This window comes from Nomascus leucogenys, unplaced genomic scaffold, assembly GCF_006542625.1.
Source record: "Nomascus leucogenys isolate Asia unplaced genomic scaffold, Asia_NLE_v1 Super-Scaffold_285, whole genome shotgun sequence".
In the NCBI taxonomy this organism is placed as follows: domain Eukaryota; kingdom Metazoa; phylum Chordata; class Mammalia; order Primates; family Hylobatidae; genus Nomascus; species Nomascus leucogenys.
The window spans coordinates 2,324,403-2,349,513 of record NW_022095770.1 but is presented as its reverse complement, the minus strand read 5'-3'; the positions used below and the strand labels follow the sequence as shown (position 1 = coordinate 2,349,513).

The following is a 25,111-nucleotide window of genomic DNA, read 5'->3' as shown; positions in this document are numbered from 1 at the left end:
TACGTAAATATAGAGGTATACTTTTTAGTGCTGGTTAGCTAACACAATAGACAATCCTGGACAAGTGTTTTCTATCCTCTCCTGTGAATCTGATTTGTGAACCTCTCATAGCTTGTGCTATGCACGGAGTCCAGGAAAAATTTGGGACAAAGTGATCGATTTTAATTTCTAGACTTCATTCTGTCTTCTGTTCTTGGTGAGAACCTAAGAAACATCTTCCTTCCAGGCCTGACTTAGTGCTCTTGCAGGTTTAGCTTGCTTGGAGCAAGACTGTGCTAATGGGATTCTAACGATGCCACCTTTCCTGCTGTGTTGTTTATCCTGTTCAGTCGATAGAGGACCTGTTGAGACTGGTTTATAGACACGACACTCACTGTGGGGAATGCATCGAATCGCCAATTGATCAAAATTACCCATAATGTTGCAACTCGTGGATCAGCAGCCTCAGCATCTTCTGGGAGCTTGTTAGATGTCCAAAATCTTGGGCCTCAACCCAGAACAATTAGATCAGAATCTGCATTTTAACAAGATCCCCGTGTGATAAGTATGCACATTAAGATTTCGGAAGTACTGACATATAAGGCTTGGGACTGGGTGGTGACCTGAAACTACTGCTTCCTAGAGTGCTGGGGATGATACATGAACATTTTCACAATATGTTATTTTGTGATGAGTCTCTGGATAAAGTATTTTCAGCTGATGACTGTTGATGGTATTGGGTGTATCTGTGGCCTGTCCATTATTACTATCCTCTCTTTGTCTTTCTTGTCCTATCATATTCTGTGAGTGTGTAGGGAAAGAAAATTTTGATAGAAAACAGGAGTGAGTGTGGAGTCTAACTGGACAGGTTGGGGTCTGAGCTCCTCCAGGTTTGGAACTTGCTAAGCTTTCAGGGAAGCAATCACTGTCCCTGATGCTGATTGATTTTAAGCTAAAACAAGTTAAGAACACACCTCTGTGTGAAAGCAGTGGATGCTTTGAGGTTTGATTAATGAGAAGTTGGCTTTTGGTTATAAAAACCTGTCCTCTGGTCCTGAGTGTCTATTTCTGACTCATGGATCTTGTTCTAGTACCAGGTAAATGATGTCAAACTACCGATTGCCTCTGAAAAATATGAGTTCTGATTTTCAAGTAGAAAATCCAGATTTCTCATCCCTGGGCTCTTACCTTAGATAAAAGCCATCGGCAAGGGCTCATCAAAATGTGTTGACCATATTCAGATTTGACATAACTCTCTAGCAAGCATTTTTGACTTGTGTGGAACAAAGAGTAAATATACCGGGTACAAATTCTGTTTCCACCATTTTATAGTTGTATGACCACAGGCAAGTTTATGCAGTCCATTTGAGCCTCACTTTCCCCAATCACAAAATAAAGATAATGATATGCCACAGGGTTTTGATAAATGTTAAATGAGATCGTGAATGTAAAGCTCAGTCAAGGGTAGCTGTTATTTAAAAAACTTCTGGTACATGTGTATGTATGTCACATGCATACATGCTATGTTGCGTATACATACCATGGAATTAGCAAAAATTGACTTGTAGTTTCTATTAGATGACTCATAATTTTACTAGATGAATTCCTATTTAAATTTCAAAGCAAAGTTTGGGTAAGCAGGACAACCCATATACTGAAATAGTTACACACACAGACACACACACACACACACAAAGTTCAAGGTAAAACTTCTGAGTATGATTAGATCATCAGATTGTTAGGTATGTGAGAAGCACTGTCTTTTCCTTTTTGCATGATCTCACCTCCAGTATATTTTAGAAACTCTCTAACCCTCTTCAGAGAGATGGTGACACATAGATATTGTAATAGAATAGATGAGATGGGAATGAGTCACACATGGGAATGAAGGTAGGCATGTAGTCATTCGGAAAACTAACGTTGTTACCATAGGGAAATAACCAACAAAATACTTCAGGTGATATGTAAACACCAAAAATCTGAAAAGTATTTACTGATTAAAGGCTGTGTAAAAGTATAGCATTTAGAGTATAGCATTGTGAAGAATCATGGCTAGAATAAATGAATTATACTCTTAATGACTTTTAAATATTATGACTAGAAGCTACGTAATAATTATGATCACCTTAATTTGTAAATGACTTACAGTTTCTTGGTGAAGGAGAACATTGCTTACCTATGTTGAAAAGAGATCACCTTTCAGTGAAACTGTTGGCTTGTGTGATATTGTAGGCATAAATATTTGTAGAGAAATTGTTAATGTCCCTGGAATGAGGAACTAAAAGAGAGAGTCAAAAGGAATTGAAACTCAAAGATAAGAAAAAGAATTTCCTTGGGCATCCCAGCATGCTTAAGTGAGCAGCAGGGGATGCCCTGACTCCAGGTTGGAGCTACCCTGCTTGGTCCCACTTGGGAAGGAGCAGAGAGGAGAGCTGTGAACATCATGTGCAGTGGCTTTACTCTCTACCATCTCTGAAGAGGGTAGACCTTGGCTTTTCTCTTGAAAGTTTTGACACTTCATCTATTGTTGTTAGACCAGGACTTTCATTAGAGGTCCACGTCAGTGTTAAAATGACTAGTATGCTGGTCAAAAGTTTGGTGGGATGCAAATGAACTAGTTCGCCTTAAATCAGCTATTGTCACTGAGCAAATAACAGAGCCTTCTGTTTAAAATACTCTGTTTCATTTGCCTATTGCAGCATGAAAAACGACCCCAAAACTTACTGGCTTAAAACAACCACCATTGTATTTGTTCACAATTATTTTGTGGGCCAGAATTTTGGATTCAGAATAGTGGGGATGGCCTGTCTCTGCTCTGTGATGCCTGGGGGCAGCGGCACTGTCTTGAATGGCTGAAAACTGGCTGGAATGGCCTGACTCAATCATATGCCTGGAGCCTCAGTTACGGCTGTTGCCTGGATTCCTCAGCTTTTCTTGGTGTGGGCTCTCCAAGAGGCTAGCTTAGACTTCCTCACAGTATGGTGTCTCAGGGTAATTGAACTTCTCACATGGTAGCTGGCTGCCTATAGGGCATTCCAAGAGGATAACCCCCAATGTGAAAGCATTTAGTAAGCCTCTGCTTGTGTCAAGCTTGTTGATGTTCCATTGGCCAAATCAAGTCTCATGACCAAGCCCAGCGTCAATGTGGGAGGCACTAGAGAAAGGCATGACTGCTGGAGGCATGGATTCATTGGGGCCACCAATATCTATAGCATACCCAGAAAATAAAACCATTATTTAAATGAGAAATTTAAATATACATTTATAAATTTTTAAATTTACCATTATAAATAATGGTATTATTTACTATTGGTTTTCTGTTGTGCAAGACCAAATAGGTATATGTAAAACTATGGTACAAATTGCTTCATGTCCGTGAAAGTTATGGTTAGAAATATGTTATTTTATCCCAAAGAAATGGCATGCTATATTATTTCACACAGAGCAAACTATTCAAAATCTCTAAGCTAGGCCAAGTGTGGTGGCTCACGCCTGTAATCCCAGCACTTTGGGAGGCCAAGGTGGGCGGGTCGCTTGAGCCCAGGAGTTCAAGACCAGCCTAGGCAATGTGGCGAAACCCTGTCTCTATAAAAAATACAAAAATTAGCCAGGCATGATGGTGTGTGTCTGTAGTCCTAGCTACTTGGGAGGGTGAGGTGGGAAGATGGCTTGAGCCTGCAAGGTTGAGGCTGCAGTGAGCTGAGATCATGCCCCTGCCCTCCAGCCTAGGTGACAGAGTGAGGGAGGCCCTGTTTAAAAAAAAAAAAAAAAAGGAAAAGGAAAAGAAGAAGTCTCTAAGCACTAAGTGTCTAAATATAGTCTGTGTTAAGTAACCCACTTACAGCTATGTGTAAAGAAAAATCAGATCTTTTGTACATACCTCTGGCTTACTTTTTTCTTATAATTATGGACATTTTTTCATATTGGTTCCAGCTTAGAGAGTGCATAAGTTGTTTTGGCTTTTCAGTAGTTCATACATTTATAATTGTTATTTTTAATTTGCTATGAATTAAAAAATACAGTATGCTTTCTTCAATTCTGATGTTTTCTTATGTTGAAGATGCTGGAATGGATAGGAATGAGACCTGAGTCCCAGGAGGGCTTGGATAACTTTTCTAGTCTTTTGCTTCCTTATCTCTCAAATAAGAAGCTTCAATCAGTTGATTTCTATGTTTACTTTTAATGCTGATATTTTTTATTTGAAATTACATGTAATGCCCTAATTAACTATTTAGAGAAATATAAAATGTGCATTTGGGAAATACTAAAATAATCTGATATTTCTTTAAGGAAAAAAATTGCTTCTTTATTCCTTAAATTAATTTTTCAGTCACTTGGCTTAGAGATGTTTTCTTGATGGGTCTCTTATTTGCATACACTACTATTTTACTTTGCTTTGACAAAAATCTAAGAGGTAAAAGAAATGAGGAGTCTAAAATAACACAGCAAATTTCCATAAGAGAAACTTACTACAGGAGCCTAACACTTTGGAAAAATATTTGATTAAGTACCTGGAAGAATTTTGCTGGACTTAGGTGGAAGTATGCTTGCAGAATTTTGTAAAATACTTTTCTGATTTTCTTGTCTTTTTTTTTTTTTCCAGACAGATCTTGCTCTGTTGCTCAGCTGAAGTATGGTGTTGTGATCAAAACTCACTGCAGCCTGGAACTCCTGGGCTCAAGGCATCCTCCTGCCTTGGCTCCCGAGTAGCTGGGACCACAGGTGCATGCCTCTGCACTGGTGAATTTTTAAACTTGTTGTATAGACGAAGTCTCATTATATTGCCTAGGCTAGTCTCAAACTCCTGGCCTCAAGTGAACCTCCTGCCTCAGCCTCCCAAAGTGCTGGGACCACAGGTGTGTGCCACTGTGCCTGGCCACTAAAATACTTTTCTAAGTGAAGTATTTGTCTCAATTCTAAGTTTTAATACAGCTGTATTTCCTGGGAGCAGTTCTCTACAATTCTGTAAAATGAAACTCTAATCACAAGTGCTTGGGAATTATGTCCTTTTTTTTAAATTAGTTGTCATTAATTCCTTTTGGGGGTATTGAAAAATTAGTAATATGGGGAACATACAAACAGATTAAAAAACACTCACCTGAAGGTACTAAAGTAGGTTCATAAACTTGGCTGTACATTATAATTATTTGGGACTTTTTAAAACAAATTGATGGCCGGGTCCCAACCTCCACAAATCCTTTTTTTTTTTTTTTTTTTTTTTAAATACAGAATCTGGCTCTGTTGCCCAGGCTGGAGTGCAGTGGCACGATCTTGCAATCTCGGCTCACTGCAACCTCTGCCTCCTGGGTTTAAGTGAGCTTCGTGCCTCAGCCTCCTGAGTAGCTGGGATTACAGATGCCCGCCACCACACCGGGTAATTTTTGTATTTTTGGTGGAGATGGGGTTTCATCATATTGGCCAGGCTGATCTCGTGCTCCTGATCTCAAGTGATCCGCCCACTTCAGCCTCCCAAAGTGTTGGGATTACAGGCGTGAGCCACCATGCTCGGCCAAAAGTCTTGATTTAATTATTCTAGAATGTGGCCTGGGCATTAGAATTTTCTCACCCTCTCCAGGTGATCCTGATGTGAGCCAAGTTTGAGAACCCCTGCACTAAAGAAACGTCCTTGGGTCTCCTTCTGTTCCCCACCTTTTGCTGCCAGAATTCAAGTCCTTACTCCCTGCTAGACTTTATGACCTCTTCCCTCCACATACTGTTGCTACATTCCTTAATAATGAATTTTTATGTTTAGTTCCCGATTTACAGATCATCAGCAGGGTAGGTGTGTAAAAATAACAGTGAAGACATGAGTCTATAAAGGCGTGCATTTGATTGGATTAACAATATTAGATGGATCTATCTATCCACTCCACCATTTTATGACACTGTGGGCAAATATGCTAACATAAATCCTAAATTCCAAAGTAATACATTATACTTCTCCGGATTAGCCATCGATTTGTTTGGTTGGATTTTGGGTTGTAGAATGATAATTGCTATTAATTCAAAGTGTTTCTGGAATGAAAACAATAGAACTTATTGCCACCTCCTTCATGTGGGTTGGGTGTATGTTGGTCAAATTCAAATACAAACAAAAATTTCTTCAGTTGGTAATTCGCCTAAATGCATAGGCATTAATTGGTTTGTAACGGGCATTTTGAAACATTTTTACGCTGATTTAAGTGTGGGGGAGATTATTCTGTGTTACCTAGAGCCAAAAATCATGCAATTGTCTCTTTATTCAGGCAAATGGTTTCATTTCTCTCTTCTTTCCTCTCCTTAGTGAAACAGAGGCAATTTATTGATAGGGTGATCAGCCACCCCGTTTGCCTGGGACTAATGAGTTTCTGGGCACACTGGGATGAATTGGTTACCTTAATTGATACAGTGAAAATTAATAAGATGTTAAAGATATTTTAGGTCCTTGTATGAAAAATTATTCATATGTTATGATTTACATTACCAAATCATATATAAACTATGATTGTAAATGGAAGGTTTGTGATTGTTTTCTGGATCTGGTATTATAACTTTCTTTTCAGCTTGTCATATTATTTTTAGATATTCCTCAAAAGATTTTTCTAGCAGTATTAAAAAATTCACCTTGAGAAAAATATGTATATTTTATGCACATTTTCTAGATTTCAGGAAAGAGATAATGTCCAAAACAGCAGAATGAGTTGGTGCTAAAATAGAGAAAAAAATCATTTTTAGATCTGCTTGGAGACTACAATATCTAGTAACATAAAGAAGTTCTTTTAGTAAAACAAAAGAGAAAAAGAGAGCCTAATGAAGTCTAAGATGAATCCATTCTTGACCCAAATAACATCAAAAGTCACATATACGGCCAGGTGCGGTGGCTGACGCCTGTAATCCCAGCACTTTGGGAGGCCGAGGTGGGTGGATCACCTGAAGTCAGGAGTGTGAGACCAGCCTGACCAACATGGTGAAACCCCGTCTTTACTAAAAAATACAAAAATTAGATGGGCACAGTGGTGGGCGCCTGTAATCCCACCTACTTGGGAGGCTGAGGCCATAGAATCGCTTGAGCCCAGAAGGCAGAGGTTGCAGTGAACTGAGATGGCGCCATTGCACTCCAGCTTGGGCGATAGAGCAAGACTCCGTCTCAAAAAAAAAAAAAAAAAAAAAAAGTCACCACATACAAATGCTGCACAAAGAAAACTTAGTGAAGATGTTTGTGTACTGGTTATTTTTGAGTCTCTTTGAAATGGTAAAGATAAATTACTAATTTTACATCAGAGAGTTAATGTATTTTAGTTAAACCAATAGTACACTTTTGCTAGGGTGTGGTTATTCTGTTTTTATTTTTTTTCTTTTTTCTTTTTCTTTTCTTTTTTTTTTTTTTGGCATTAAAGATCAGAAACACCAATTGTTGCCTTAAAGAGAAGATGAATCCAATTTTAACAGATGCTCAGTTCAGGAAATTCCAAAAGCTACCCTTTACAAAGGAGTATTAAACATAGAGACAAAAAAATATGCAGGGCATTGCCAATGTATCAGATGACAATGGGACTAAATCACACCCATTTTTGGTTTAACAGCTGTTAAATGAGTCAAGATACCTGGATCTAGATCCAGCTGCACCGATCCAGTGAGTGTCTGGGTAAATGCCTTCACTGCTCTGGGCCTCCGTTGATTTGTCTGTAAAATGGGAGATTTTGACTATCCTGTGTCTACAGTCTCTTAAATTGTTAATATCCTATAATTCCGTGTGCAGTATTCTGACGATGTCTTAGTGGATATGTGGATTTCCCACTTCCTTTTCTCCAGCAGTGCTCCTCTGCAGCAACCTCAGAAAAGTGGCCCACACTCCTAGAATTTGAGAAAATGGCATCTTCTTCAGAGGACAGAGGTTCATAGTCTCGGTGGTTTACTAACCTGCTACAGCTCAGCATGTGATGTGGTTTTGCTGTGTCCCCACCCAATTGTCATCTTGAATTGCAGCTCCCATAATTCCTATGTGTTGTGGGAGGAACCTGGTGGGAGGTAATTGAATCATGGGGGTGGGTCTTTCCCATGTGCTATTCTCCTGATAGTGAATAAGTCTCACAAGATCTGATGTTTTTTTTTTTTTGTTTTTTTTGTTTTTTTTTTTTATTTGAGACAGAGTCTCACTCTTGTCACCCAGGCTGGAGTGCAGTGGTGCGATCTTGGCTCACTGCAACCTAAGCCTCCTGGGTTCAAGCAATTCTCCTGTCTCAGCCTCCCAAGTAGCTGGCATTACAAACACCCACCACCATCCCCAGCTAATTTTTCTATTTTAGTAGAGACAGGGTTTCACCATATTGGCCAGGCTGGTCTTGAACTCCTGACCTCAGGTGATCCGCCCACCTCAGCCTCCCAAAGTGCTGGGATTACAGGCGTGAGCCACTGTGCCTGGCTGAGATCTGATGGTTTTATAAAGGGGAGTTCCCCGGCACAAGCACTCTTGCCTGCTGCCATGTAAGACGTGTCTTGCTTCCCCTTTGCCCTCCATCATGATTGTGAGGCCTCCCCAGCCATGTCCACATGTGAGTCAATTAAACCTTATTCCTTTATAAATTACCCAGTCTCGGGTATGTCTTTATACCCGAGCATGAGAACAGACTAATATGGCATGATACTCTGGATCCTAATATTTGCAATTTGGATTTTGGACGAGTTACTTCCCCTTTTAGAGCCTAAGTATCTGCCTGTGATTAGAATTTTTTTCCCTTAATCTCCTTTTCTAGCTTAGAGTAGCCTAAAAGAGAGTTACTGTTTTAGGCCTTTCAGGTTTCTTCCTTTTTAAAAGTGAGATAGCATACTTTTCGGTCATCTCACACTCCCAGTGAGGCTTTCTGGGCCTCCCTTTCTCTGTTTCCTCGCTTCCCTTCCTACGGGCAGAAGTGTGGATTGTGGAGAGCCTCATGACCCATGACTCATGCCTAGGTTGCCTGGCTACAGGGTGACAATTCTGCCCAGTGTCTGGCTGCTGTGAACATGTCTGATGTCTGGAGATTTCTCTGGATCTTCCATGGACAATGTTCTGAGAACCCCTTGTTAGGATGAAACCCTGAGGTGCTGTCTTGCTTTATGATATTAAAAAAAGACACGATGCAGCTAGTGTGGAGTTTTATTGGCTAAAAAATAGATGCACAATGATGAGAATCTGAAGGCTGCAGTAGGAAAATAGAGCTTTACCCTCATAAACTCGCACTTTGATTCGAAAAGTGCAATATATTAAGAGCATTATGAGAAGTCTGGTGACATTGTTACAGAAAAAAAAAATAAAAGCTTCTGAGTCTGATAACTCCAAGGGTATCTTTTAGAACTCACTCATTGGTGTCTGCGCAAGGACTTTCCTTGGGGGAAAATAGATTTTACAACAGGTGGAAACTTTCACTGGTCTCATGCATGCTTTTGGATTTCATTCACTTGACAAAGAACTAATCTTCCGTTGATGGTCTCCTGGGTTATTGCCTTGATCTTTGGAGTTGCAGATGCTGAGAAAAAGAGCACAGAAGATGTCACTGCCATGCTTCTTCCACCATCTGAACTATACTCATTTTCATTTCTCTGCTGTCAGCCCCTGAAGGCTCTCAGTGCCTTCCAAATGATCACTAAGCAATGTGGCGGGCTCTGCTGCAGGGAAAAGGGATTTCCCAAAGGAGGGATTTTCTCCCACTCTCCAGGAAATGAGGATCTCTGAACAGTGTCACCTTCTGGAGGTGAAGACCTTCATCATAGGTGTGCCTCATATGGAACCTAGTCTCTGACCACAAGCACTTGAGGAGTTCTTTCTCTGCCTGTGGGCTTTGTAGCACTGCACAGATTCCTTGAGGTTACAGAGCACTTAGTGCTATTCAGGGTACCTCATTTTAAAGTCTAGAAAGCATGCCACATGAGGAATGGGTGAGAAGCCAAGGATGCTTACCATGGCTGTTTTCAAATATATAACTTATTTGAATAAGTGCCTGTTGAAACATCAATAAACCAATTCTAGACCATAGGGAAGAACTGAAATCATTAATAAATTTACAAGGGAGAATTTTGTTAAATTAAAACCTCTCCATTGGGACCATCCCATCAAGTATGGGTTCCCCATCCTAAGACATGTGTGAAGAGAGGCTCAAAGACCCTTGTCTTATTTTGTAGATGGGTAGCAGTTAGACCAGCTGTTCTGTGATGATTACTCCAACCGATTCTTTGAATCTCCAATGCCTTAGAATAGGTTTATCACAAACTAATCAGAAAGTGCCACTTGTCCCAGACTACGGTCTCCTGTAACTTTTCTGTGAGATATTAAATGTAATCTGAGAAACCATGTTTCCAGGTCAAAGATGTTTGGGAATACTGGGCTAAACAGAGTTAAACTTTGGTTGTTTCTTCCTCTTTCTTGTTCCTTTTCTCCTTAAAAGCAGTACCTGTTCCATCTTTAACATACTGAACTGCAACAGGACTGTTCTAGAAGAGGATCATGGCACACAGTATTTCTTTTTATTTTTTATTTTATTATGATTATACTTTAAGTTTTAGGGTACTTGTGCACAATGTGCAGGTTTGTTACATATGTATACATGGGCACACAGTATTTCTAACCTTATTTGGCCATGGAACACAGTGTTCATAATACACTATTCAAATCTCATGGAACATGAGTGTTCAACAGAATCATCTGAGAAATGAAATCATGAAATCATTGCCTCTTAGTTTTCTAGGGGTTTAGTAAACCGACTCCATTACTTAATAGAGACATAATACTATTAATTATCATTTTAATTTTCTTTACTGCTTGCTTTTACATACATTGAGGACGACAATGAGAGCTTACATCATTTTGTATTAGCTAATTTGTTAATTGAAAATTCCTGACCGTTTGGGAGTGAAATAAATTTTGGACCCAGGACATTTGGGAGTACACTAAGGATTATGACTGCTACCAAATGGATAACCATGCTAATTCCTTAAAAACACATTCAAACAATGAAGGAAATTTTTTTACCTTTCATGCTTGACTTTGATTCTTCCCGTGTCCTATAAAAGTGATAAAGGTTAAAGCTCACCTTAGTATTAGCAACAATCGTAACAACTTCTCAGGATGAACTAACTTCCTTCGCTTGCTTGTAAATCCTCAGCTCTTTAATGAGGATAATTGTCTGAGCTTAGTAGTCTCAAGGTCATGGGTTCATGAGAGAACCCGTCTGGATGCAGAAGGCGTTGGGTACCGCCTCCTGCTAACCCTGGGGTCAGGGGAAGTCCACCAACCATCCCCTCCTTTCAGCTGCAAGCTTGGTTTTCTCTAGGATCCCTGCCAGGGTCTGGGTCTCAAGCCTGAGACCCCTGAGCTTCTCAGGCTGTTCAAAGTTTGGTCTGGTGATGTTTTATTTATGTATTTTTATAAAACTTCTATCCCTTCCTTTCGGATCATAGAATATATATGCCCTTTATATGGCCAGCTGTTGTTATTTCCTGTGGTGGCCAGAAATATCAGATCGAAAGTCTAGACATCTCTATCTCATATGCATCTTTTTTTTTTTTTTTTTTTTTTTTTTTTTTTTTTTTTTTGCTGGTGGACTAACACATTTCCCCTGCCTTCTTTTTTTTGGAGCCAAAATTGTGTACATTCCTACTGGGAAACACAGTGGCCAAATCCTTTTGAATTGTTTCCTTCTGGAGACTTTAACTCTTCTGACTGCAAATCTTAGTGTCCTGTGAGTATTAGTTGATTAATTATACTTGCTGCTTAGTGAAATACAACTGGCTATAGGTATCTTCTGGAGCAGCTCAACACAACTTTTCTTTTGCTAGAGTGACTCTTGCTAACAGAACCCAAAGATGCACACATATACCCACAGGAGCTGGATGCCCCTCGCATGCTCCTCTTGTGCCAGCCTTTGCCTTACCCGTCGCTCTCTCCCTCCAGGAGCCGTCGGTACGTGGTGATTTCCTTCTCCAAGTGGGTTTTGATGCCCAGCAGCACTTGGTATTCGTTGTTCTGCCGCTCCAGGTCGTGGCGCAGCTGCATCAGTTCCTCCTCATAATGGGAGATGATCTCTTGCATGTCCTGGAGCTTGCAGGAGTACCGAGACTGGGTCTCGGATAACATGTTTTCCAAAGCAGATTTCTGAAAGAGGAAATGATCTTTTGTTAATTAACTGATGCTTGATTGAGTCAATAACAGGTGATTGTTGAGTATTTAGCAGATGTCGACCAGTTGGCTAGGTGTCTTGGTAGCTGCTGAGGGCACAAAGATGAGAAGTAGGCTGACTTACAGGTTTGGGACTTGGGCAGTCAGGAGTTGAGCAGTGTTAGGACTTTTGAAGTCCATTGCCTTGCTCTGAACTGTTCTTTAACTCCTTTCATTTTATCTTTGACCAGATTGAAAACTCCCAAAGAGCGACAGCAACTGAGACTGCTAACTCTTTGCATCTTCAGAGAAGGGTTTCAATTAGGGATGCCAGATAAAATAGAGAACATCTAGTTAAATTTGAATTTCATATGAGTAATGAGTAATTTTTTAGTGTAATTATGTCCAAAATATTGCTCCAGTATTGCATGGGACATGCAAAAAAAATTGCTTTTTATTTGAAATTCCAACTAAACTGAGTGTCCTATATTTTAATTTGGTAAATCTGGCAACCCTAGTCTCAAGCAATGCTTTTTGATTATGACGATGGTAAAAAAAATGTCATTTTTTGAGGAAATTCTAACAGCTGCCAAATGAAGTTTCTGGGCTAGAATATGGAGGATTGAGTTCAAGTCCCAGTTCTGTTTGCATGTAACACCTGCTTTTCTGAAGTGCATAATTTTAACCTTAAAGAGAATCTCGTAACTGTGCTGGATACTCTCCCTTTATCGTGGCTGCTAATTTTCAGGGGGCCGTTCACGCTGCCTGGCGGTTAAAGCACATTTCCCTGGTCAGCCAGTCTCCTACTCTCCCAGGGGGTTATTTTGTTCCCTCTCCTCTGTCCTTGCCATCCTTCCTCGGAGTCCATGGCCTCGCTTCCTAATTTCATTGATGAAATGAAAGCAATCCGGAGAGACCGCCCGCTGCTCCCCACATTGCTCCCAGGCACATGCTTGAATCTGCATCCGAGTGCTGGCTTCCCTCTGTTGTTTTGCGTGAGCTGTCTGTGCTCCAGTCATCTCGGCAGTTGCCCGCCTTCTTGCATTATCAATGTTCTGTCTGGATTATTCCCACCAGCTTTCAAAGAGAATAATTCCTCCTACCTTAAAATGTATCTTTCTTAAACCTATATCTACCTTCAGCTGTCATCCAATTTCTCTGCTCTCCTTCAGCTACAGCAAAGCTCCTCAAAGAGTTGTCTATGCCTGCTGTTTCTCTTGAGCCCCCTCCAAGGTAGCCTACAAAGCCCTACACTGTCTGGCTCTGTTGGGACCCCGCGGCCTCACCCTCTCTTCCTCCCTCTTCCCCTCCCTTCCCCTCCTCTTCTCTCCTATCTTCTTCCCTTCATTCACTCACTGTAGCCACATGGACTTCCCTGCTGCTCCTCCAACTCTTCAGACACACTTGTGCCTTGTCGCTTTTGCACTTGCTGTTCCGTCCTCCTGGAACATGTCCCATCGCCACATCAAGCACCTCCTTACCTCTTTGCTCACTGCCACTCTAACAGGAAAATCTTTTCCTGATCACCTTGTTTAAGATAGCAGCTCTTCACCCTGGTGCGTCTGCCCTCCTCCTCCGCTTCATCTCTGTAGCAATTTTCTCCATCTAACATATATTTTGCTGATTTGCACATTTATTATATGTCACTCCTACTAGAATACAAACTCCTTCATTAAAAAATCCTCAGTGCTAAGGATTGGTGTCAGATAGTAGAATGCATGAAAATGGGTATACATGCCTCGCCTCTTTCACAGGGCCATTGTGAAATACTGTATGTTAAAATGTTTTGAAAGTTGCACTATATTTTTGTACTCATGATCTCTACAGTGCACATTTGCAGTGTCTGTTCACATGATGAATGATTAGAAGACTCAATAGGGTATACTGGGAATCAAATGATAGACCTTCATAAATTTTGAAGGCTTATGACACATGCTAAGCATTTTTCTAAACTGTGAAGATGATAGAATTGACTTGGATATAAGAACTTAGAGTTTTCTGGGTGATAAGACACATACATAAATGAATACGGCAATGCTTTGGAGTTAGCCAGGCCTGGATCTGCCACCTACCATGTTGGCACTGGAATTTCTCTACACTGGGGTTTGAGGGGGGTAGCCTGGTTGTAAGTGGAGAGGGCACTGATAGAAATTATGGGAGTCTAGAATCCCCTTTCCTCCAAATAAATCACATGGTTTCATCACCAGTCACTTACTAACTGTGTGACCTTGGCCAATTTATTTTACTGTTGGCGTTTTGGTTTCCTCATCTCTAAAATGGGGACACTAAGACCTATCTGCAAAGGTTACTGTAAGGATTAATGACATTTAACATCATGAACTACTTAGCACAATGCCTGGCACCATCGGGACACTCAATACATGGTAGCCCTTTATTATGGTTCTCATCATAAACAATTTGGATGGAAAGTGGAAAGTGAGAGGTGTCCCAAGGGAGTTGAGGGTCAGGGCCTGGGAGAGAGGTCTCAGAAGGCTTCATGAAGGAGGTGGTGTGGGACCCAGGGTTTTCCTAGCCTTGACTCACTGTGCTGTACTGTGCCTGCAGGTCAATCTCCAGGGCCTGGAACGTGCGCTTCAGCTCGTGGATGTCACCTTGTCTGCTCTGCACAGCAGCTGGACTGGCTGCCTCCTGGGACATGGCTGCAGACTGTGGGACCAAGCAAGGTGAAGGCGTCAGCATTGGGACCTCATGGAAATGCAACCTTTGGGAAGTTTGTGCATCTTTCTTTTACCTGTTCTTTATACCAAGTGTCCAAGTCTCGATGCTTCTTCTTTATTATAAGCTCATATTCTTGTCTCATATCCTCCAGGACCTTAATCAGATCTTCCCTGGGACCTGTATCCACCTTCACATTGACATTGAAGTCACTTGGCACATGATGCTTCTCCAATTCCTATTTAATAACAGAGAAAGGAAATGAACTGGCTTTGACAATCAGAAGGTTGGATAGCCGTGTTGATTGGCAGTGGTAAATGGATCTTTTAAACATTCCAATTATGTGGTTGCTCCACTGTCACTGGTTTGGTTTCTTAAATATTACTTACTTGTTGATGATAAAACATTGTATACTTTTTTCTCTAATAATTTTATGAAATAAAGAATATCTTTGAGACCAACCTGACCAGCATGGAGAAACCCTGTCTCTACTAAAAATACAAAAATTAGCTGGGTGTGGTGGTACACACCTGTAATCCCAGCTACTTGGGAGGCTGAGGCAGGAGAATCGTTTGAACCTGGGAGGTGGAGGCTGCAGTGAGCCGAGATTGCGCCACTGCACTCCAGCCTGGGTGACAGAGCGAGACCCTGTCTCAAAAGAAAAAAATAATAATAATACCATAAGGCAGGTAATCAAATAGCCTCCATGATTACTGACTTGATCCATGGTTGAAAATATTTCAGAAAGAATTACGCTTCCATAGTGTGCAAAGTCCTGTTCAGCAGATGTGGATTGGTGAAGTGACAACATAGTTAAGCAGCTGAACCTTCCGGGCTATAGGCCAAAGCTTTTGGGAAGCAGTTCAACAGTCAAACGGCAGAAAGAAGGTGTAGAGGCTTTCAAAATCTTGTCAATGCCCTGTGACCCTGTAGGGCTGACGCCCATAGGATTTCATGAAAACCAAACAGCCACAGGAAAGGTTTAATTAACAATCATTGTCTAACCAGCTGTTCAGAAACTGGGTTCTTTGATGTTGAGAAGCAATTTTGTTTTCCTAAAATGGGAACTGTTTTTCTTTTTTTTTTTTTTTTTTTTTTTTATTTTTTTATTATACTTTAGGGTTTTAGGGATAAAATAGACTTTAAACCAACAAAGATCAAAAGAGACAAAGAAGGCCATTACATAATGGTAAAGGGATCAATTCATCAAGAAGAGCTAACTATCCTAAATATATATGCACCCAACACAGGAGCACCCAGATTCATAAAGCAAGTCCTGAGTGACCTACAAAGGGACTTAAACTCCCACACAATAATAATGGGAGATTTTAACACCCCACTGTCAGCATTAGACAGATCAACGAGACAGAAAGTTAACAAGGATATCCAGGAATTGAACTCAGCTCTACATAAAGTGGACCTAATAGACATCTACAGAACTCTCCACCCCAAGTCAACAGAATATACATTTTTTTCAGCACCACACCACACCTATTCCAAAATTGACCACATAGTTGGAAGTAAAGCTCTCCTCAGCAAATGTAAAAGAACAGAAATTATAACAAACTGTCTCTCAGACCACAGTGCAATCAAACTAGAACTCAGGATTAAGAAACTCACTCAAAACCGCTCTACTACATGGAAACTGAACAACCTGCTCCTGAATGACTATTGGGTACATAATGAAATGAAGGCAGAAATAAAGATGTTATTTGAAACCAATGAGAACAAAGACACAACATACCAGAATCTCTGGGACACATTCAAAGCAGTGTGTAGAGGGAAATTTATAGCACTAAATGCCCACAAGAGAAAGCAGGAAAGATCCAAAATTGACTCCCTAACATCACAATTAAAAGAACTAGAAAAGCAGGGAACTGTTTTTCTATCATTTTATCAGAGTCTCGAGGACTTGCGATGGATGGTAACTCTAAAAGTCAGTTAAATGCTTCTGGAAATTAGGATTCTTTATTTTTGCCCCACATCTTATCTTGGTTGGTAGCAGACTCTCTTCATTACATTGTCCCCTAATTTGCTGAACATTGGGCCAATGATGGAAGTCCAGTCTCACACATTGATTCTTATAGTAACATTAACAAGCACATCTCGGTAAACATTGTGTGTTAACAAAACTGTTGACCAATTCATCATTAATTATGATTGCATTTTGGTTGTTGTATTTGACATGTGGCTGGCTAACCTTGAAATTAGAAACATTAGATATTTATATGTTTTTCTAATGACTATTTAGGGTGAAGGACAAGCGGATTGGCATCCAGATGGTGGTTTCTTCTGTAGCTGTCGAATCAGCCTGAGATGTGCAGGCTAAGAGCTGTGCTCATTAGCAGGTGTTCCTGGGGAGTCGTACCTGTTCATGGCGCTTCTTCATGAGAATGAGCTCTTTCCTCATTCCCTCCACCTCCTGTTCTAGGTCTGTTGTGACAATGGTCAGGTTGTCTAAGGTCCTTCGGAGGCCCTCGACTTCAATTTCCAAGTCTTTCTTAAAGGAGTGTTCATTTTCATACCTTTGGTGAGAAGGAAGAGAAGAGTGCACTCATTGTTGGAAGGCCGTGGTTTTTGAAAGGATTCATTTTCATTTAGAAGTGAATCTTTTACTTTTTAGGTTTAAAGAGAGCGAATGAATACGTATAGGATGTCTTTTGTATGTCAGTTTCATGCTACACTTTTCCATGATGGTGACTCAATGTCAACTTCTAAATTGAGTAGGGAGAATAGGATAATAAACAGTCATATACCCATCACCTATATTTAGCAACCATGAATGTTTTGCCATATTTGCTTCACCTATTTCATTGCTGAAGTATTTTAAAGCAGATTATAGACGTGATGACATTTTAAGACTAAATACTTCAGGATGCATCTTTTAAGAAAAATATATTTTAAAATAAACAGCCCAGGCACAGTGGCTCACACCTGTAATCCCAGTACTTTGGGAGGCTGAGGCGGGCGGATTATGAGGCCAAGAGATTGAGACCGTACTGGCTAACATGGTGAAACCCTGTCTCTACTAAAAATGCAAAAATTAGCTGGGCATGGTGGTGTGCACCTATAGTCCTAGCTACTTGGGAGGCTGAGGCAGGAGAATTGCTTGAACCTGGAAGGCAGAGGTTGCAGTGAGCCAAGATCAAGCCACTACACTCCAGCCTGGCAACAGAGCGAGACTCCATCTCAAAAATAAATAAATACATAAATAATTAAATAAATAAAAATAAACATAACACTACACCTAAACATTAATAATAACCCTTTAATATCATCTAATTCTTGATTCATATTCAAATTTCCCCATACTATAACATGTGCTTTATATCTGATTTGTTTAAACTAAGGTTCATTCAAGTAACACACAGCGCATTTGCCATTGCTATGCCTTTTCGTTATAAGATTTTAGATGCGGGTAATGGCAAGATGAGTTTTCCTTTTTTTTTTTTTTTTGAGATGGAGTCTCACTCTGTTGCCAGGCTGGAGTGTTAGTGGCGTGATTTTGGCTCACTGCTACCTCCGCCTCCTGGGTTCAAGTGATTCTCCTGCCTCAGCCTCCCGAGTAGCTGGGACTACAGGCGTGTGCCACCATGCCCAGCTAATTTTTGTATTTTTAGTAGAGATGGGGTTTCACTATGTTGACCAGGATGGTCTTGATCTCTTGATCTCGTGATCTCGTGATCCGCCCGCCTCGGCTTCCCAAAGTGCTGGGATTACAGGTGTGAGCCACCGCGCCCCGCCGAGTTTTCCTTTTGTAAAGCAAACAAACAAAAACCCGAACAACACTGTGAAGAAAGGAACTTACTTGAGGTTGAAGTCATCCACTGCCATCCTGGCATTGTCAATGAGAAGAATAATCTGAGCGTTGGTCATCTTACCATCCACTATCTGTAAAACATGCACAAAAGGTTTTCTCACTTGGACACACCCACGCATGACCGCTGCATGTCTGTCCTCTAGCTTCCTGAATATTTGACTTGTTAGTACAGACAACTTCTTGTTCTGGCAGTGGAACAATGAATAACCGAATCAGTAAATGCTCAGTGAGCACGTACTAGATGCAAAGCAGAATGATTTTAAAGTAAGAATATGATCTGCAGTGAGTGTTACTGCCTTTTTTCTTTTTACGCTGAGTTTTGACAGGCTTGGATTGATGCAACTGCTGAAAGAATGATATAGGAAGGGGAAGGACAGTAATTGTTCAAAATGCCTTCTAACTTTTTAGGTTATGGACATGTCATAGCATTTTGCTTAATTAAGCTCATCCACAGCTGAAGATGTTAAAAGGACTTTAGGTTCTGATCCTTTTCTTATTGTATTAGGTTGGTGAAAAAGTGATTTTTGCCATTACTTTTAATTAGTTCAGCCCTCCAAAAATACAAAAATTATTATTTTAGGTGAACATAATTCTTACTTGTGATAGCATTCATGTTTCTAATCAGTGTTACTGAGCAAAGCTAACACTAATATTCTATGTATTTTGTAATAGTCATCACAGAACACATTTTTTTTTTTTTGCCTGAAGTGATTATAGCCATACACGTAACTTGCAGGTGTGTTTATGTCATTACAACTTATTCTGTGATGAGAATGTGCTCATTGTAGCTATTAAAATATTAACTGAAATAATTCCTTACCATCTAAAGAAAATGCTTAATAAGCTTTAGTATTGGTAAAGCCTCCAGTTAGACTTTCACTAGATGTTCGTATAATTTTTTTTTACTTTAAAAAGAAAAATAGTATTGAAACACTTACTCGAGCAATTGTGTATACATTTATGATTTGTAAACACTTGTAGGTATGTTATAGTCAGAGAAATAGCGCACATTTGATGTATGTCACTGTCTTTAGGGTAGGAGATGTCTCGTTGTCAAAAGTGTAACAATGCTTTTACACCAAGTGTTGTGCTGGACTAGAAACTTGGAGCTTTTCTTTGGTTCTGGCTCTGTTCTTGACCATCCACGTGGATGCATCAGGCTGCATCACTCTACTCTCCAGGCCTCAGTTTCATCCATTGTCAAATAAGGAGTCTGTACTAGAGACAGAGGACCTTAGAGGTCTTAGCTCTAAATTTCTGTAATTTAGTTGGAGTCAGAGAATCCTGGGTAATTCCCATTATGTTTACATAGCTCATTCCTTTATTTAGAAAGCATTTTCTTAGGACAAAGCTATACTTCAATACAAAGGCACCTTTTAAAAGTCTGGTCCTATTTAAAGCTCCACTGATCCCATGGAATTTGGTATCATGAATGCACAATAGCAGGATTTAGAGATGGCACGAATGCTGGGTCTGGAACTCAAAGAGCAGGGCCTTGGATCCTGTGCCGCACTTACTGGCTGGGTGAGATTGGCTGAGTGAGCTTGGCTGAGTCTCGGTTTATTCATCCATAAAATAGCAATAATAATAGTTACTTCATCAAAGAGTTATGAGAATTAGAAGAGAGTATGTCAAATAATGTCAAATAGCATATTATCAGCATATTATAGACAGTGAAAAATTGGTTGAAACTGAATTAGTTCAGAAAAAAGTAAATAATACACTTTTCTTTTTTAAAATCTAGCACTTTTGTGGAGTCAATGACTACACTGTGAACATCCCCAGGTTCTATGTGCTGAGATGCCTGCTCAGACTTTTGCTGTTCATGGTGGGACATAGCCAGGCTGGCTGCTCCTGCCTCATTCTTTTTCCCCTTGTGGGATTCCAAATGGTAAAATGGCCTCTTCCCTTGCTATAAAAAAGGACACTTTTAGGTATTTCCTTGTCTCCTCTCCGCAGTGCTGCTTAGGGGCATTCTTACCAATATCTTTCCCTCCAGACCCCTTATTCTTTGCATTATGTAAGCTCCTGCAAAATGAAAAGTAGCTCTATCCCAAAGAGCCTGGGGAACATTGTGGGGTAACCCTTATTTACTTGTGCACTGAGGTTTTCTATTTGACACACACTGTGAGGTGTTAATGTACATCCAGAGAATCAGAAAATCAAAAATACTGTCTATGGGCTTATTTAGCTTTTCTGAGTTAAATTGGTAATTTATCCATTGCAAAGTCTTCCTCAAGTGTCTGATTCCCCCAGCTGTCATTCTTATAGCACACAAATGTGAATTCTGAAATGTGCTTGATATAGAGCACATTTAAAACTATTTCCCATTATTCAGGCTTGCTTAGTACAGAATTATGATGTAACCATCATTTCTGAGACAATCTTCATGGTAATAAGTGGATGAAGATGGGTTGAGAAATGGTATATGAGGCATAGGTTTTTTACTGAGTGTTGTAATTAATCACCCAGATTCTCCTGAAGGCCCTCAGTTCATTCTTTTAAAAGCAAGCTGGCATATTCGTGCAGCATTGTTGCTTCAGGATGTTTGATCTCCTACCAGGGAGAGGAAAATAGAATGTTTGACTGTAAACTAAAATGCCAAATATAGTCCGATTGAGAATCATTCAAGGTGTTTTATTTATGATACTCCTATGACTATGTCCAATTCTGGATTTCAAAAGGATTGAATTAATTTTTAAATTTAACCTGTTATCAACTTTTTGAGTGACATTTAATACACCTAAAGTGAGGGTGCGGGAGAGCTGTATCCACTCAGAGCATTTCACCAAGGTCCAGGAAGGATAAGCCCCAGGTAGTTGTGGGACCTCCTTGCACCTCTGTTTTCTCATCTTCAAATGAGGGAGGTTGGGGTAGATAGACAACCTCAACTTTAAAGAGTTGCTTTCTACCAGTGTAGAGAAAACACAATGTTAGAGGTAAAAATCCAGAAAAGAGTGAAATTCAAAGCCAAAGAAGTTTCCTATTCAATCTCAGAACCCAGAATTCCAGGTCATCTGAAGGGTGGGCAGGTTGCTCCCTACACCCCCCATTGCACCTACTCACTTTTCTCAATTCTGTTCCAAAGGATTTAGACAACGATTAGGTCTCAGTCTCCTTATCTATAAGTTGAGAATACAAATACCTGCTCCACACAGTTGTGAGGATTAAATGAGACAATGTGTATGAAGTATGTGTTGTGTGGTTAATGATGCAAGTATAATGCATTATCTTTATTCATACTAAGTGTCACTTTTGTATGAGGTGGGCTAGGCAGCACTATACTACAGTGAAATTTATGAGGCTACTGGAAATAGACCTGAGTTAGAATCCCACCTCTGCTTCTTGCTGATGGCTTTGGATGGCTATTTCACTTTTTTCCAAGCTTCCATTTCCTTACAGGGTTCTTGCAGAATCAAATAAAATAATATGGAACATTTCCATCATTGTAGAAAACTCTTGGATGGTGTTGACATGTGTATTAAATATCTAGCAGGATGCCTAGGTACATAATAAGTGCTCAGTAAACATTTCCCTCCCTTCCTTTCTTTTTTTTAAATGTCTTCTGCTAGCTCTTAAATTATTTGACCTGTTCTAACCTTGTATTTCTTTTGGGAGTCATGGTCTCCCTTTGCTCTCCATTTGCAAAAATCTTCAATTCCTCCTTTCTACAACCAAAGCAACTTTATTAAGCAAAAAAACATGATGAGGACTGTTGAGTCACCTGTTTTTTTTTTTTCATAAAGACAACCATGCACTATATAGTTAAGGTAATTACAGTCAGTTATTAGGTTGATTATTCAATAATTAGGGTTCATTACGAGGACAGATTTATATTATCTTGACTGGTCCTTCCTACATTCAAGCAAGGATGACTGAGCGTTATAAAATAATATGTATAAATATTGGAAACTTGTGATACCCTTTCTAGGGGAGGTTAAATCATGGTCTTACAGGGAATTTTCTGGGACTGCTTTATATAAGAGGGGAGTTAGATAGCTTTAAAAAATAACCCGTGAGATGATTGGATTCCTTCTACTTCTAGCTAATGTTATGAGACATCCCAGAAGGTATGTGCTTAGCTTTTTTGAGGTTTGGTTAAAGAGTTAGTTTTTTTTTTTGAAGAAGGTCTTTATAGCCATCCCAACTCTCAGATTCTAAAAATTATGCTCATTTTATTATCATTGTTTCTAGCTATATGCCATTCTCAGAACTGTGAGCAACTTTACTTCAAGCAACCCACAAACGGAAATATCTAGGGATGTCATGATGACCTATATCCTGGTGTGGTGACAACTTTTAGGCATAATCTTCAAAATAGTATAACAGCCTTTTGTCAATGGATAACCACATTGTTCAAAAAACTTTGATGTGGAGCAGAACTGAGGTAATGAGAAAGTAAACACTCTCTTATGCCTGGTGCACCGAGCATGCAGCATGAATACCAGCCCTTATCATTTCTATGAATCGTTGGGTCATAAGTGACACTAAACAGCAGCTGGTTGCCTCACATTTTAAAGATGTTTTCGGTCTGTGAGAAATCAATAGTCTCATTTTTGAAACAGTCTGTAGCACTTCTATCATTTTTGCTGCCTTCTTTTTCTACATTATCCATGGACAGAAGACTAATTATACAAAACAGACGTTTCCAACTCCAAATTTAAGGTATAATAAGAAAACATCCCCCAAAACCTTTGTGCACAATTACTTCAAGTGCTGTTGCCATTTTCCTGGAAATTGTCTTCTGGACTGATTTTTCCTCTCGAGGGTCCCCCGGCAAAGCAGCCCCATCTGGAGCTCCAGGGTCACCCAGCATCTTACCTGCTCCTGCAGGTGTGTGATGTTTTCCTCATACTGGGAATAATCTTTCTTACTGCCAGGATCTCTCTGCTGGTGCCATTTCAGGATGCGGCTTTCCAGCTTCATGTTGGCCTCCTCCAGGGCGCGAACCTTCTCCAGGTAGGAGGCCAGGCGGTCGTTGAGATTCTGCATAGTGGCCTTCCCATTTCCGCCTAGGAGGGGGCTGCTTCTTCCAGAACCCCAAGACCCTCCAGCGGGTGGGCAGCTCCGCGTGGTGAAGGACAGGGAGATGCGGGCTCCCCCCGCACCGCCATGGACGGTGGGAGCCCGGGGGAAGCTCCTGGGCCGGCCCCAGCCACCTCCGGCACCATGGAAGGAGGCCGAGGGGGTCTGGCTGAAGCTGTGTCCGGAGTTCATGGTCCCATCTGTGTTTGGGACGGGGCTGAGCTCTGCTCCACTCCCTGGCACCGCAGAACTGAGCCGCCCCAGACTGCCCTGGATGGTTTTATGGCCTCTGCTGTGGGAGTTCCCTTCGCTGACAATTGTACCAACAAGATCGTATCACTGTGCAACTTGTGTTTCCTCTTGGTCAATCCCAAAGTGCCCCTGGGCGTTCGCACACTGTTGTTGTTTAGAGCCACATCAATATGACAGTTTGCTTCCTCCCTTCCCCTGGTAACCCAGAGGTGTGGCCCACGACATCAGGCGGGTATTAGGCTCAGGTATCTTTCTAATCTTGCCATGAAGTTTTTCCATTGTTCATTTACCTGGAAAGGGTTGGGTTAAAGTCCACCCAAAAGAAAGCATATTCGGTGTAGTATAGATTTCCTTAAAAAAAAACAACAAAAAAAACCCCCAAAAAACAAAACAACAACAACAACAACAAAACCCAGACATGAAACAACAGAGATACACACACCTTTTTCCACCCCCAATAAGCCCCACCTCTAAAGGGAGGGCGAGCGAGCCTGGAGAAGGGAAAGCCAACTCAGAACAGGATCTCGGGTCCTAGAATAAAGCTCACTGTGCTGAGGCAGCCGAGAAGGTGGTGAATATCTGATGCTTTTGTGGCAGTCACTGTTTGAAGGAAAGTACTTTCAAAGGACTCGCTCTTAAGAAGAAACCCTCAATTATAGATATAATTAATTAATGAATGACCGAACCTTCCACTTCCAGGGTGCCTTTCATCCCAGCACACCTCAAAACCAAACAACCCTGGCCTGCGCTCAGGATTTCCCTTGGCCCTGGGGGAGGAATGCAGCCGTTGTTAGCAGCCCCGGACCCTGGCTGAGCCTGCCACGGCTGGGCTCTGTGTGTCTGTGACCTGCAGAAGGACGATGGGAAACAGGAAACCTGCCATGGGCTGTCAAATGTGGTTGATGAATCTTATATTTCACCTGCCAAGGTAAAGGTTAGGAATGAATAAAGAAGCAGTCTGGGGGCGGGAGCCACGTGCTAGTTACTGGCAGTTAGATTTAAAGGGGACATACAAATAAAATATCAGCGCAGGAAGGGCTTCTGGCCTTTCTGGTTCCAAGCCACTAATTGGACAGATGAGGAAAGCTGAGGCCTATGGTGGTGGGGGAGGTTAGTGGCAGAGCTGGGGCTAGATTCTTTCTCCACGTAGCACTGTTATCTTGGGTTGAATCTTGACAGGTCCTGTATCACACTTCTCTTTCATAATAGTAGGACTTGCCAGTTGGTGTAGCTCTTTTATATTCTTTATT

At 40.8% G+C, this 25,111-nt stretch overlaps 1 protein-coding gene across 2 annotated transcripts; it reads right to left on the bottom strand.

The window, feature by feature from the left end:
* Positions 1-9,078: 9,078 nt before the first annotated feature.
* KRT23 (keratin 23) lies at positions 9,079-24,848 on the bottom strand. 2 transcript variants are annotated; one of them, XM_030808219.1, is made up of 9 exons: positions 24,548-24,848; positions 23,406-24,151; positions 18,573-18,655; positions 17,133-17,289; positions 14,841-15,002; positions 14,633-14,755; positions 11,865-12,085; positions 10,964-10,995; positions 9,079-9,464 (listed from the first exon to the last, which is right to left on the bottom strand). In XM_030808219.1, exons 2-9 carry the CDS (start codon positions 23,799-23,801, stop codon positions 9,370-9,372), a joined length of 1,269 nt encoding a protein of 422 aa, XP_030664079.1. In that variant the 5' UTR covers positions 23,802-24,151; positions 24,548-24,848; the 3' UTR covers positions 9,079-9,369. The 2 variants fall into 2 exon arrangements, with proteins under 2 accessions (XP_030664079.1, XP_030664080.1); XM_030808220.1 differs by lacking the exon at positions 23,406-24,151 and having other exon boundaries at positions 9,081-9,464; positions 24,330-24,652.
* Between the last annotated feature and the right edge of the window lie 263 nt (positions 24,849-25,111).